Source organism: Anas acuta, chromosome 3 (assembly GCF_963932015.1).
Source record: "Anas acuta chromosome 3, bAnaAcu1.1, whole genome shotgun sequence".
Taxonomy (NCBI): domain Eukaryota; kingdom Metazoa; phylum Chordata; class Aves; order Anseriformes; family Anatidae; genus Anas; species Anas acuta.
In genome coordinates, this window is record NC_088981.1 from 15363452 (window position 1) to 15379580 (window position 16129).

The following is a 16129-nucleotide window of genomic DNA, read 5'->3' on the forward strand; positions in this document are numbered from 1 at the left end:
TTCTTTCTCTCTTTAACAGCAGCATGCACTTTATTCTGAATGTTTTTTCTGTGTTTGCTGCCATTTCAATATTGCTTACTAACATTTAATATATTTTGCTTTTTTATTTTGCTGACAAAGTTGCATTGATGAAAGCTGATTTGCAAGGTAGATAGCCCTGTGTGTATTCAACAAGACTGAAACCCCCAATGCACAGTTGGATTACTGCAATAAATGCTCTGTACATTTCAGAACTAAAGTGTGTTATTTTATTTCAGATTGTGTCTTTCACACCTCTAAAACAATGTGCTACATGAACCTTCATTTTCCAGCATAGTTTGCATAAAGGCTTTCAGTCTTGAATATGTTTTGTATAGTGACTGCTTTAGTGCTTTGATCATACTTTTAAAAATTTCTTTATATTTCAGTAGTCTAGTTATGATTCTCTAGAAATAGAGTAGTTTGTTTTTCATGTGTATATCACATTTCGGCATGCCAGTTCATTAGTAATCTGATTTTCTTCATTTCCCTTTAAAAAAAGGAATCTGCATGGGATCCCTGAAGCATGTGAATCAGTACTTGCCAACATTCATGCCAAAGAATGCCAAACTTCTCTTTATTTCAGACCTAAATAATTTAAAACAATATCTGGGATTGAAGGCACTGTATAACATAGCTTCATTTTATTAATTTCTTGTTTTGGTTTGGTTTGGGTTTACCTTATGTTTGAATCTTTAGTTTCATCTCCCAGAACTTTGCTTTCTCTGGCATCTGACTTTGCTGGTTGAAATGTATTTACAGGAAAAAAAATACTGAAGTTTTTAGAAAACGTTTAGCCAGTTAATGGCCTGAGATGAGAATGACAAAGAACTCACAATAAAGCTAACATCCCCACTGTACCTGGAATATAGCTGCTTCAGTTCTTGCATTTTTATGTGTTTATGACATATAAGTCATAGAACTAAAGCAAAAACGTCCTTTTAATATTACATGCTGCTACAAAAACAAAGAAACAAAAAACCACAAAACAGCAAGTTTATGTGTGTTTTCCTTGGTAACTCTTTGCTCATTTGATTTGAGATGTTGGCAACTAGTTAATGTGATCCAGTGAGAAATACATTTATTTGGAAAGCAAAGTGCAAGTCCTTTTTTGTATGTTCTCATCAGGCCCAAGCACAACATGCCAAGAGGATTCATGTGCAAACCAGGGAGTGTGCTTGCAGCAGTGGGATGGATTCAGCTGTGATTGTAGCATGACCTCCTTTAGCGGACCATTATGCAATGACCGTAAGTACACTAAAATGTGCTGATCTGAAAGCTCTAGAGCTCTAAGGCAATATTTGAAGCAAGTGTCTTTAGCTTTATAATACTTTAATATATGATGTTTAAATGGACTGGCAAACCTTGTGAAAATCTGTAAGGCTTGTGTGAAGAACATAGCTAAAATATATAGTTTAAAATTTGGGCAATGTTCTGTATGGAACACTGACAGAATTTGGTTTTATTATACTTGATTGTATGTCTAATATACTGATGGTTACGTGATTGAAATAAGCCCTTTCTTGCATAAACGTTACAAATATATTTTCTTTTCTGACTGGAAAAAAAAAAAGAAAAAAAAAAACTTTTTATTATCTTAAGCTATATTGCAATTTTCTTGCATTATATCATGAGGGCTGTAATTACTGTGAAACAGTTGACAAGGCTTATTATCTCCCTTTGTTGATTTCTTTAGGTGACACACTAAGCATTCCAATAATAAAAGCATGCTGAGTATTTTAGTTTTTTTAAATTTCATCTCAATAAAACTACATAATGTACACCAACCATCTGGTCTTTCAGGAAAATCTTAAATGTGTCATAAATAAGGTCCTGATTCACCAATGTCATAATCTAGTTTTATTCCAATCTAGTTTTACTGATCAAAATAGAATTATGCAGAGCTGAAAGTGGAGCAATAATGCAAGAGCCATGATGGTCCATGGTAACTAAAGAAAACTAACAATTTTTCTTTTTAATGCAGGTCATTTGAAATATCCTTATGCTACATGTATTTGTATCCATATGAAAAGGGAATTTCTTTAAGTGTAGGCATTTTTATTTGTATACATGTCTCCAAATGAATGTCTGATGATAGGAAGTGTTTGTATAACTATTTATTCAAGCAGTTTGCATTTCTGTGTCTTGTTCTGATTCTCCAGTCTCCAGCAAGGTGCATTTTTGTGGTCAAACTCTTAAATAAGAAAATAGCTAACATCTCATGAGATTTTGGCTCAAATTATATCCAATAAAAGGCTAAAAAATTAGTTACATGCAAAAGCTGAAAAAAAAAAAAATGATTCTCATGCAAGTTCCATTTTTCTATTCTTGAACACCTTTTAAAAACTACAGGAAAAACATGTCACTCTGTTTTTTTATAATTGAAAATCTATATTTAAAATTGATAAAATCTATATTTATAATTGATAATCTGTTTCTTTATAAATGAAAAAAACTTTAGAAAATTTGACCAAAGTTTTGTGTTTATTGTGTTTGCACTTCCAATAATATAATTAGTTATACTTCTAAGCATGTATTTATAAAGATTTTAGTGTCCTATCTAATACAGTAGAAAAATTGTGCTTCTATTTTTTAAACATCATTATTTCTGTTCTTTTGTGACCTCTGATTTCTTTCAAAAGTAACTAAAAGCTATGAATAAGAAATTGTATATTTCACATCTAGCAATGCAAAAACTCTGTTTATAAGTTTGTGTTAATATTAACTGATGTCTGAACCCTGGAATATTCTGTAATTATTTTTTTTTCAAGAAATTTAAGAACTTACATAAGAAAGATAAATATTCACCTGTCAGTGAAGGCTCATTCATACAGTAATGTGGATGACACTGTACACTATCAATAACTTTTCAGTATACTATTTTTGATGCTGGTAGTGCTGGTAGAGGAATATCTTTAGCACATGACTAAAAAAAAAAAAAAAAGGTTACTTTTTTTTTTCCCTCAAAGTAATTTTGTAATGTTCTGTCACAAACATGAAATATAAATTTATCCTAGATATGGATGCTTTGTGCATCCTAGATCCATTATCCTAGATATGGATGCAGGGTCTGGTAATTATAATTCATCTATCTTCTGCTTTATCTTGACTCCTTAGATTAGTTTACATTCCAACACTCTACCAAGCAAATCTAATGAGAGATTTTTTTTTTTTTTTTGTAATTATATATATATGTATATATATATATACAGGGAGGAAAATGAAGAAAAAATATGTTTTTATAATCTCAATGTCATATGTATGTTCCTAGACTGCTCTCTGCTTTGTTTGGGAAGAGTACAATGGAAAGAGCAATGATGAAGTGTTACTACAGTTTTTAGTAAATTGCATAGGCTACAAAACATAGGCTAAAGTTTTACAGCACCGAAATAAGCCCAATTCCTTTTGCGTCCAGTAAGGTGTTTTCAGTGACAGGTCTGGAGTAGTAGTACCTGCTTGCTGCTGAAAAACACAGCCCCTTGTGAACAATTGAAGGATGTTCCTCAGCAGTGACACAATTCCATTGCCAGTCATGCATGGAGCAACGTTAATTGACAGACACTGAAACCTAACCCAGTATTGTTACAGCAATACAGTATTCTTACACAGACTGCCTTTACATTTGAATGTACCAATTTATATTTTTAAGCTTATGTAAAATGGACTATTAGTGACATCAAAATATTATAGGTGTTGATTTTGTTTTAACAGAAGCAAAAATTGACCGTTTAAAAATAAGTGTCACATATCATAAAAGAAATAGTTAAAATGTAACTGACTTATGGAGAATTGCATCCTCCTGTATCGAGTGTCCATGTCTGGATGCTGGCAGCAGGTGACTCTATCAGGAAAGGTTGGGGCTGCCCCATGCCAGACATGGCTGGTTCCAGCCACTTCCAACAGACTCACCACAAGGCACAGCCCAGCACCTCAGCCACACTATGGCACCTCTTGGAAAACATAGATAGAATGGGCAAAAACACTAGACAGGAGGAGAGAATGAAAAGAGAAACAGCAGAGGCAACACCACCATCAGAGCAGGGGGAATGAGCAAGCATTTGGGTAGGAGTTTGGTCTTCATCCAGTGTTAATCCACCATTCCTCCCCACTATTTTGTTCCACCAGTTCTTAGTGAATGTATTAGAGTAGAAATTTCAGTGACAAAATGGCTGAAAGAAAAGGGAACCTGTGGAGATAGTATAGTTTAGCCCTTCTGCACAGAGCAGGGTCCGCTGGAGCAGGGTGTTCAGGATTGTGTCCATCTGGGTTTTTAGTATCTCTGAGGATGCATCTTCACAACCTCTCTGGACAACCTGTGCCAGTGCTCAGGCACCCACACAGTAGAAAATTGTTGCTTATATATAAAATGAGATTTCATGTACTTCAGTTTGTGACCTTTGCCTCTTGTCCTGTCACTTTCACCATCAAAGAGAACAGCCTGGCTCTGTCTTCTTTACTACCACCCATCAGGTATCTATAAATCACAGAATCATAGAATATCCTGAGGTGGAAGGGACCCACAAGGATCATTGAGTCCAACTCCTGGCTTCACACAGGGCTATGTAAAAATTAAACCATATGTCTGAGAACACTGTCCAAACACTTCCTGAACTCTGGCAGGCTTGTTGCCCTGGGGAACCTGTTCTGACCAACCTCTTGGTGAAGAACCTTTTCCTAATATCCAGTCTGAACCTCTCTTGACACAGCTTCATGCCATTCCTTCAGGTCCTATCACTGTCACTAGAGAGAAGAGGATCAGCACCTGCCCCTCCACTCTCCTCATGTGGAAGCTATAGATCATCATGAAGTCTCCTCTCAGTCTCCTCTTCTCTGATATCAACAAAGCAAGTTGATACCTCAGCTGTTCTTCATACATCTTCCCCTCCGAACCTTTCACAATTTATTTTTTTCCCTCCTTTGGACACTCTGTATTGTGGTGTGGTGCCCAGAACTGGACACAGTACTCAAGGTGAGGCTGCACCAGCACAAAGCAGAATGGGACAATCCCTTCCTTCCCTCTACCAGCTAGCAATGCTATGCTTGATGCACCCCAAGGTATGGTTGGCCCTTTTGTCTGCCAGGGCACATTCAACTGGCTCACATTCAACTTGCTGTCAACCAGAACCACTACCCTTTCCATGGGGTTGCTTTTCAGCCTCTCATCCCCCGCTCTGTAGATATAGTCAGGATTGCCCTGCCCAAGGTGCAGAATTGGTTACTTGTTCTTGTTAAATTTCACATGGTTGGTGAACGCCCAGCCCTCTATTTTGTAAAGATTTCTGTGCAAGGCCTCTCTACCCATGAGGGAGTCAACAGTGTCTCTTAACTTAGTATCATCTGCAAAATTGCTTAGTATTCATTCAAGGCCTGCATCCAGATCATCTGTAAAAACATTAAAGAGAACTGTCCCTAAAATGGAGTCCTGAGGTACCCCACTAGTGACTGGACACAAGCCTGATGTAACTCCATTTATTATAACTATTTGGGCTTTACCGATCAGCTGATTGATCACCCATCCTATTATTGATCACGCATCCTATTATCTAACTGTATGCTGGACATTTTGTCCAAAAGGATACTGTGAGAAACAGTATTGAAAACTGCTGAGATCCAAAAAGATTACATCAGCAGGCTTCTCTTGGTCAGCTAGACATGAAGGGAAATTTAGTTAAACAGGACTTCTCCTTCATGAACCCATGGTTCTCTGTGAATTATGACTGAACTGTCTTCCAAGTGTTTTTCAATAACTCCCAGAATAATCTTCTCCATAAATTTGCCAGGCACTGAAGAGAGACCGATAGTCCTGTAATTACCAGAGTCTTCTTTCTTGCCCTTCTTGAAAACTGGGACAACATTTATGATCATCCAGTCACCTGGGACCTCTTCATATTCCCAAGACTGTTGAAAAATAATTGAGAGAGGTCTCACAATGACATCAACCATCCCAGCACCCTGGGATGAATCCTCCATAGACTTATGTGCAATCCACTAACCTGTGTGCATCCAGGTTGCACAACAATTCATGTACAACCTCACAGTTAGCTGGGAGGTCATTGTTTCTACAATTACCTTCCTGCTGCTCAGGGCTGTGATGCTCCCAGGGCACATCATTGGTGTTAAACACTGGTAAGGAAGGCATCAAATGTCTCTGCTTTGTCTATTTATGAGGTGACCATCCTCATCAAGTAACAGACCCATGTTGTCGCCATGTTATCTCTGTTGCCTTGTCCACATTGCCTATCCCTCCTGAAAACATTCTTCCTCATCCATCACAGGAGGCTGTTGGCCTTCTTTGCTGCAAGGGAATCTTGCTGACTCATGTTCAACTTGGTATCCACTAGAACACACAGATCCTTTCCTGCAAGGACTTGGCATTTCTAGTTGTTTCATGTGTTTCCCGTTAGCTCACCTCTCCAGCCTGTTGGTGTCCCTCTGAACGGAAGCACATGCACCTGGTCTATCAGCCACTCCTCCCAGTTTTTCATTGTCTTCAATTTACATAAACATGCTTAAATTTACTTCCTGAGGTAAGCTGAGACTTTCATCATGTTTCTGAGAGTAACTGCAGTGCACACAGGTTTGACAAGCATATCGTTCCTGGGCTGTCACAACGTAAGTGTTTCATATGTATCAATCTCATCTTTCTTTTTGAAGTTTGGAGGAAATAATAAAATAAATAATTACTTGAAAATTGTTATAATATATTTTATTGCTACAGAGTGTAAGAAGTACCTTTAATCTTGTCTACAAGAGCAAATTATTATTCTGCTACTGCTCACTATGTTATTCTAAGTGAAAATGTGCCAAGTTTAAAATCAAGACTTAAAAGTTCACTCAAAATATGCTGTATGTGAACTAGGTTGTTTATTTATATTTTTTTTCCAATCCAAGAGTGTTGTCTGTGTGTCAGCTAGAGAGGAGACATTCATGGCATTTACTCCTACAGAAAATGACCTGGGCTAGCAAGGGTAAGATTATAGCTTTACAGCTGTATTTGGGAACGCACACAGTTTAATCCAGAAAAGTTTCTATTGGTTTTAAATCTCAGTACTTCACTACAGTGAATGCAGAGTGCCTGTAGAGTGTAAGCCTTTATGGTGATGCAGGTAGAAACATTCTGTGTGATGTCATTTCTGAAATACTGAAAGAGAAACAAGGCAGGGTAAGTCTTGATCCCAAGATGTCATGTTGATTATCATTTTTTGTTTTGATTTGACATGACAGTTAGAGTTTTGGAGCAACAGTGTTCTTTAGATGTGATAGACAGAAGTGTTGTAAGTGCAAAGGAGGCCAGTAGCAGATCTTACAAGGTAGCATTATGTAGAAAACTGTACTAAAAGGAAAATTAATGACTGTTCTTACAAATGGATGGCTGCATGCAACTCCTCTGAGAAAGTGCATCATAAATGTTGTAAATATTTTTAATAGCAGGTTATTAGACGAGAGCTGTCCTCGCAGAGTATTCAGCTTTTTCATAAAAGTGGGGTGGCATATGATTCAGGCAAAACAAAACCTATAAGAGATTGTCTGCTGTCTCCAAGTTTACATGTGTGTTTTACTCACACAGTCTTTACGTATAACCATATTAGTGAACGTAATGCCACGTTTGTGGAAACAAATACTGCTATTATGGCATGGAAAATAGCAGACATAATAACATTGTCACATTACATTACTATAGAAATGTTCTGTGCCAAATTACAGGGCAATGTCAACACTGTCTGTTACCATAAGGGAATAATGTATTGGTGTTGTATTTGTGATGGTATAGCTAACACTGTGTCAACACTTCCATTAAAATCTATTTCTGAAGAGTTAGAACTTCACCATGAAGTCTCTTCTGACTAGGAATTTGACATTTTCAACCGCTGTGAGTAATGAAACTTAAAATAAAAATAAAATAAAATAAAAAAATCCTATTTTATTTTGACTTCTCTTTTACCAGGAAAAATCAAAAGCCCTCATTTAAATGGTAAGCTGTGTTGAAATTACAAGTTCATATAAAGATTTTTTTTATATATATTTTGATTGCATTATAGAGATGCTGCTTTTCAGCTAAAGATGTATCTGTAACAATGGTTAGATTTTATTACAAACATGTGGGAAAGGAATTTGAAGAAGACTTACTACAAAAAGATGAAATCTATTTGCTGAAGTTGTACAAAAGCATATTTGTGAAGAGGCTGGCCAACCTGATAATAAGAGAACCAGAACGGTGAATAGTGTAAAATGGAGAAGACAACCCACAATAGTGAGGAAGTAGTAGAGTGGGTTGACAAGCAAAAGGTTGCAGGTTGATAAGGACAAGAAGGACCTGAAAATCAACATGCCAGGGTTGAAAGCAGTCCACCCCAAGTGCATGACATGCACACAAAAAAAGAAATGTCAAGAGGACAGCATGACTGGGGGAAACTTAAACATTTTTTTCTGGGAAATGAGTGGGTGATGCTCTAATATGCCTGTACTGTCATGTACACAGCATGAGTAAAAGGAGTTGGGTATCTTTGTGCAGGAATGGAGCTCTGCCCAGGGACAAGTGGAAAGCTAGCTGAGGTCTTAAGGGTTAAGGTTAGAGGGCAGACCAAAGCTGGAGATGTAGTGGTGGGTATCTGCTACATATGTAGAAGGAGAAATAGATGAGGCCTTGTTCAGACAAGTTTGAGAAGCCTCATGCTCACAGATCTGATACTCCATAGGTTCCATAAGAACTGGTTGTTCTTCAGGGATCTTCACTTCCTCCAGTCTCAGGAACAATTAACCCTGACGCACAGGAAATTAAGTAAATGTGGCAGAAGGCAGGAGGAGCTCCTGACAGTACTCAGATATTAAAAGGCAGTGTGCAAGAGGTACATGCAGGGCCAGGTGGTGCAGGAAGAATATAGTAACACTGTCCATGCATGCAGGAATGTGTCTAGGAAAACCAAATTTTAGGAGAACCTGTCTGGCAAGAGGCCAACAGGAAAAGCTCCTGTCAGCAGTGAAGGAAAGAGCAGGAAAATGTAGGCGCACCACTGAATAAGGTGAAGGAACCTCATGGCAAGTGATATGTAAGAGACTGATACTCAGCACCTTCTTTGCCTTGGTCTTTACTGGTAAGACTGGCCTTTTAGCACTTTCAGCAGTCCCAGTTATCTGAGAACAGACATAGTCTGGAGCAAGACTTACCTGGATAGAGGAAGATCAGGTCAGGGAACATTTAAACCAAGTGGACATGCACAAGTATATGGCACCAGATGGGACACATCCTTGTGTGCCACTGGTCATTGTGAATTTGCTCTTGATTACCTTTGAAAGCTCATGGCTGCTGAGGGCTGTTCCAGAGAACTGGAGAAAAAGGAAATAGTTCCCCTGTCCTCAAGAAGGAGAAAGTTACAGACTGATCAGGCTAGCCTCACTCCCTAGAAATGTGATAGAGAATATCCATCTAGAAGCTGTTTCCAAACATATTAGGGGCAAGAAGGCAAGTAGGAGTAGTCAGTATGGACTTAAAAAGGATAAATCAGGTATGGTTGTATGACAGTGGATTCATTATTTAAATATTTGACATTTTCTTGCTTAGCAGACAATCTTTGTACTGATTTGAAAGCATGCTGAACATTCAAAATTGGGATTGAAGCAGGTATCTTTCAAGAAAATCAAATAGTAATTATCTCAGATTGAGCACACCAAACAGTAGATGCTCTTGGCTTTTATTGAGGATAGACCAAGAACTTCCTTGTGTCACAGGACATTTAAAAAAACACATAGTTAAAAGTTTGAGAGATTTGGATATTAGAGTATTTGACATTATACAAATTCCAGAAGGGATTGAATAATTCTCTTTTCTGTGTAGTGTTTGGAGAGTGCATTAAGTAATATTGAGTTTATAATTTGAACTACAGAAAACAAACAAAAAAAAACAACCACCTATTGGGTCAGCAATTCAACTTTTGCAATAAGTGAGCAGTTTTATAAACACCAGTCTTCCCTGCAGAACTCTGATCAGAACAGGTGAATTTTTGCACTGAATGAGGCAAGAGCCTTATACTATGTGAACATGCAATTAGCAATTATGTCCGTAGCCAAGGAGGGGTAATTAAATATTTTACACAGAAATGTACAGGTGGCTTTCCCTAGGTTTTTGGTACTTTATGCTTGAAATTTAACATCGTTTGTATATATATACTCACACACTGAAAAAGAATATTTATTATTTTCACTTAGCCATGCAGCTACCTTTTTACAGTCTTCTGATCATATGGTGTTGACATTGGATAGTCATTCTCCTCTCACAATGTCATTCTTCTTCTGAAATGCAAATCTTAGAGTGATAGTCACATAATCCCTTTTACATATCACTCTGGTGTTACCCAAATGATGTATTTAAATCCTTTTGCCACATCTATTTCTTTCACATTTATTAATTGATTTAGCTGTTCAGGATATTGCATCTTTTGGACCTTTTGACACCTAGATTGTAGGGTCATTCTTAATGCTACTTTTATGAGAAGGATATGAACAAAACTAAGAAATTTAATTAAACCAGTGACCAAAACCTAAACTAACTATATAAACCACTTCATAGTGCTTTCCAAAATAATAATTTTCTGGCTAAGTCTGCAGTTGCTAGCTAGCAATAAACATATAACCTGTTATTAAGAAAAGGGATGGGAAATTCCTCTGAGTACTTTACAACACATTTGATTTCCATTTCCAGGGGCTGAGAATTAAAAATCTGTCCCTCATAACATACCAGTCTAAATACTTCATATGATTATTTTGCCATGGAGGCTTACAGTACACAGGAGAAATAAAGATAGCTGCACACAAAATTACAGTGTAGGACAAGCTTCTGGAATGATCGGTTTGAAGAAATCTCAATTTGTTCAGTTTATCTTATCCAATCTCTCTCTATAATGAATATTTGGATTTTTTGGTGACAAACATCAGTGGCCTAATTTGTAAAAATGTCAAAGGAAGGAGGATTTCACACAAGCAGTCTTGAAAATGCAGAAATGTTGAGGTGTTTAGGAGAATTAGAAAAACTGTTATAAGAACAAGGAAGGCAAGAAGTGCTACCTGGGAACCATGGCTGTGGAACAAGATTTTTAATATATGTCCAGTCTATCAGTTATGTAAGTTAACAGGCATGCTTTTCTTGACAGTTTGAAAACAATCTTTAGAATTTTTCTTTATAAAAAAAATAAAAAAATAAATCTGGACAAGTCAAATGACCTATCCATATCTAAAATAGTTAAGAAATTTCCAGGTTCCTTAAAATAATTTTTTTTTAAAGGAGGAAAGAAAGAAAAAAAAAGATTGATAGTGATTGTTGAAACTCATATGTGAAAATATTTCTAATGAACAGTAACAAGGAAAGCTTCAAGTGGGATAACACGACACAAAGGAAACCAAAATGAAACTCAAGGTAGCCAGAATAAATTTTTATAGCTGTGCTTGTAGCTCAGATAGAAGCAATTATGCAACACTTCTGGCCTACTCAGAGGTATTTTCTATTTCTCAATATTAAAAATGGAACATAGTGTCAGAAAATTGCAAACTTCTCTTTGCCTCTGGAGGAATCAAGGGAGTAATTAAATTGAATTTTGGTATGTCAATAATATCTTTCTCTTATTAATGGAGTAATAATTTTGTAAATCAAATCGTAGATGTGTTTCCAGTGTCATAAAGGTGAAAATAATTAAGGGGTAATTAAATATATTCTCATGGAATGAAAATTGTTCTGCTGGGTATTGTTAGATTCCTTTCTCTTGAACTTTCAATTATTACAATTTAATAGCATGCTATGTACAATCTAGTCTGAAATTTGGAATCTGTTGCAAAAGCTATTCACGTTATAGCCATTCACATTATAGCATGGTGGATAAATATTGTCACTGTTCTTTCTCATAGATTTCTCCGGGAAAAAAAAAAAAAAAAGATACTAATACAGTCTTACAAACTGCAACATTTCAACAATATCATGTACTAATATCAATTGTAGGTAACTAGTAGGTTTCTGAGCAAGATTAATTGTTATACATGGCACAACTGCAGCAGAAGTTTTACCTCCATAATAGTGCCAGTCATTCCTCTCCAACAAGCCCCCCAGAAAATAACAATGAGTAAGTGCTTTTTTAATTATTTTTTTAATAAATGAGAGCTGCAAGGATCAGAAATGGTAGGAATGAAGAAGCTTTCCCAAGCTGTCTTTTCTATAACCCATAGTATGAGAAGAACATGAAGTACATATGGGGAGGTTGGTAATATATATCTATTTTATGTGTAAGATATTTAAGTACAATAACACAATGATGGTGACACTTTAGAAAGGCAAAATTATTCAGTCTTTTCTGAAGTCTGTACAACTGGACTTGGGTTACTAAGGCAACCTGATCTTCCGCAGCATGTGTTCTTACTTGACAGATAGGTAGGTTAGATTCTAAGTAAAAACATATATATAAGGAAAACCTGTACTCATTTAAAACAAACAAACAAAAAATGTTCTTTGGAGTCTTCTCTGTTTTCATTTTTGTCAGGTACTGTAGAAAACCAAGGCAAAAAAAAAAAAATACTTTTTATTAAAAAAAAAAATAAAAAATTGCCTGAATCTTATTTGGATAAATCAAGGTGTTCTGGAGTCCAAATTAATGATCTGTGCAATTCCTCAGCAGCAGAGAATGGAAAAATGCACTTGCTTAATGCAGGGCAAAAAGAAAGATAATTCAGACATTTTTGTAGTTTTCATGCTTTTATTCTCTTCCCATGCGACAGGATGGATATTGTAGCTGGTTTTGATCACTTATTACTGGTGATTAGATGGAGCTGGCAGGTCAATCTGAATGAAATTTCAATATTCTTCCTAGCACATACATCCATAAACATGCTTATTCTCTCTTAATATCACATGTGATGTTTAAGATCCTTCAATGTATCATTTTTGACTGAAGCTTACGAATCTTGTACATTGGTGTTTGTTTGAAAGTCTTTGTAGCCATGTTCTACTTAGGTATTTCAGGAAATTTTGAAAGAAGGTAGAAAGTTTAATAGTAGCTATGAAAAATAGTGTTGGAAGCATTATATTTATGGGTAAAGGAATTTTACCAAGTTTTAGTTTCTGCTGGATTAATGAAGTCATCCAAAATACAGTCCCAGCCTGAGGAAAACTGTTCCACATTGAAAGTGGTCAATGTTCAGCTTGGGTTCTGACAAGCTGGATTTGAAGAAAATAAGGTGAAGAACATCTAATATTCATGAAACTCGTGCCCCAAAAGACAATTTAAAGACTGTATTAAGGAAGTTTGTTCATTTGTTGCTAATTCTGGAGGAGTGTTCATGCAGCTAAGCTTTGTGCTATCACTCCTTGTAATGAAGGCATACTTCCAACTGAAAACAGACATACAAAGAAGCACTTCATTTCACTGTAAGCATCCACACACTAAAAAACACTTGAAATGCATGACATGCAGTATTCAATGTCAAAAAGCATTAATATTTACAGATACCATTTGCAAATCATCATAAGCTCTGAGTCTATTGTACTGTATAAGGAAGTCTTGTCTGTAAGGTGTGGTGTTCTAAAATTCTCTGCCTTTTAAACAGTGAAAATCTTCAGGAAAAAAAGTCTGGTAAAATCAGTGGGCTGATGCTTGGATTATGTAAAATAGTTTACAGAGAGACCAGAGTACCTTGAATTTGGGAACTTAATGACACTCAGAAGTATTAGCTGTGGAGGACCACTACCTCTTTTCCAGAAATCCTAAACGTAGGAGATGATGTTGCTCAGTCCCTCTAAAAAGCAGGTTTTTGATCACTTGTATGATACAATTGCAGTGTGCTGGGTACAAAAGGTATGCATATGTTTTCTAAAATAGGACAAGAGCAGATGCTTGCTACCAGCAAACTGGAATTTAGTTACAATTCCAATCTCAAATCATGAGTTCAGTGAGCAATTTCAATATGTTGAAATCCAAAGTGACCACATGTGGCCATAAAAAGAATTTTCTCTGTCCCCCTACTGTTAAACAGAAATATGTGTTCAAGTTTTTGAAGTAGTTTGAAATACTTCCTTCTCTGTGTTTTTGCCTCTTTTAATCCTATCTTCTGGATGTTAGCCTGGGCTCAGGTTGATTACTTTTATAGATTTTCTTCTGGTCCACTGGTAATTATAGGTTGGCTTTCCTGCCTGGTCAAAAAATTCATCAGGAAGTTGATTTTAATCACTGATTTTGTAAGTGGCAGATGGTCATATCTTTGCTCATGTTAGTTTGTTTGCTTAAATACCGTGTTACTTGGTGCTTACAGAAAGTACCCTTTTCTTTTAATTTTGCAAATTTTAATTGTAGCTGCTGTCACATATCTAAACAGGTTTATGGCCGGCTCATATGCCCGGTTTTGACTTTGGGCCAGAAGTCTCCTGCAGAGAATCAGAAAGACCACAATATTTTGTCACATCACAAGAAGCTGAAGGGCCTCTTCTGTCTTTCTCTGTTCCCCATGTTGTAGAATTATCCTTGTAATTAAAGTCCTCCGTCCTTTCTCCTTCAAGTAATTGAATGTCACTCTCCTGCCCCATAAATCAATTTTAGGATTGTCTTGTTTCTGTGTGTATTAAACAGAAAAGGCTTTCATAGATGCAGTGAATATAGTACATTTGGAATGCAAGGGACATATATAGGATATGCACAGACCAGCTGTACAGCATATAAACAACAGTTACTCAGAATTTTTTAAAAACATCAGAACCCCTGCACAAATATACTGGTATTCTGCATAAGCAGCAAACTGGACACGTTTTAAATAAGTAAGATTTAATGTGCATGAAGAAAGCCATGTGTATTACGCAGAGGTTTCTAGGCTGCTCAGGAGTGTCCGTCTCAACACACATCTACTAAAGATCCAATATGCATATGAGTAATGGACAAGTTTGGGATTCAGAATCTCAAAATCAGAAGAAAAAAAGTGTTTGAGGGCACTTACTTTCTTACTTAGATCTGTTTGGTAATCTTCTCCCATGTTTTCTTTGGCCAAGTTCTGTCATAACCTTGAGTTCCATTCTTTACCGTTTTATTCAGTCTTTCTTATTATTATTTTATTTTGTCTGCTACAAGAATGGGGACACATTTTAATAGCCTTCATTCAGTAATCCCTGAGGGGAAGTCTTTGTGGCAGAAAAATATTCAAAATGATAGTATCTCTGTAATTGAAAGCACAACCAGGAATAAACAAAAAATGTTTCCAAATTGGCTGCACAAGTAGTGGAGTGTCAGATCAAGTTCAAATACTTTCAGAACAGAGTGGATTTTACTTCTGTATAACAAATGCATGAAAATTACTAAAAATCACAATTCTGGGAAGATTTTGCTGAACAAACATAATCCTATTTCCCCCAGAAATTCTACCCCAAAGCTTTTATCTTTCTAGCCTCTACTTGCTACCAATGTGCATTACTACTGATATTTAATCTGAACAATTTAATGCAGCTTTACTGGAATGACAGCCAGCTTCAAAGAAAGTATTCCATCTCTAACCCCAACAAATGCACAGGGACAAGAGATGATACTTTTACTGAAGATTAACCTTTTCCTGTGGATGATACAGTATGACAGAAAACAGGGAAAAGCTTATGGTACCAGTTAATAAGCCTATAATAGAAATGCATTACATTGTAGTTTCAGATATTGAGAAAGGGTATTTTTCATAATTTCATTATTTCTGCACCAGGCTGTTTTTTGTTGTGGTTTTGGTTTTTGAGCCTGTTGACCAAAAGATAGATAAGACTTTGAAGGAATTCCTCCAGCTTGCTTCTTAGTCCCATTCTCTAGGAATTTCAGAATTAAGAAAGGAATGAAATTATGTAATATTTACAAAGATATAAAAAATATTGCTGATTTTTTTTTTGGAAAATGTCAGGTTTGAAAGTCAAAACTGAAGGGTCTTCTCTATATTTAGAGCAGGAACAGCATCCTAAGTGGCAAAATAAAATTCTCACAACACCCTGCTAATGTACATAGAAACTTTTTTTTTCTTCAGAATTTGTTTAGGTGACAGAAGGTGATTGCAGACACCTTCCAGGCTACCTATCCTTGCTTCGCCCTCTGTAGGCCTCCTTTTTCTGCTCGAGTTTGGCCTG

The 16129-nt window shown here is 36.4% G+C and overlaps 1 protein-coding gene and 1 long non-coding RNA gene across 36 annotated transcripts in view; one reads left to right on the forward strand and one right to left on the reverse strand.

The window, feature by feature from the left end:
- NRXN1 (neurexin 1) overlaps positions 1-16129 on the forward strand; it is a 703785-nt gene that overhangs the window by 354948 nt on the left and 332708 nt on the right. For 18 of the 35 annotated variants that reach the window (XM_068675792.1, XM_068675808.1, XM_068675827.1 and 15 more), the window contains one exon: positions 1147-1266. In XM_068675792.1, coding sequence (XP_068531893.1) covers positions 1147-1266 — 120 coding nt within the window. Of the gene's footprint in view, positions 1-120; positions 148-1146; positions 1267-6609; positions 6631-16129 lie in introns of those variants that run through there. The other 17 variants (XM_068675787.1, XM_068675785.1, XM_068675788.1 and 14 more) reach the window with 2 other exon arrangements.
- LOC137853454 (uncharacterized) lies at positions 4918-6627 on the reverse strand. Its single transcript, XR_011094516.1, has 2 exons — positions 6012-6627; positions 4918-5916 (listed from the first exon to the last, which is right to left on the reverse strand). It is a non-coding gene; the product is annotated as an uncharacterized lncRNA (long non-coding RNA).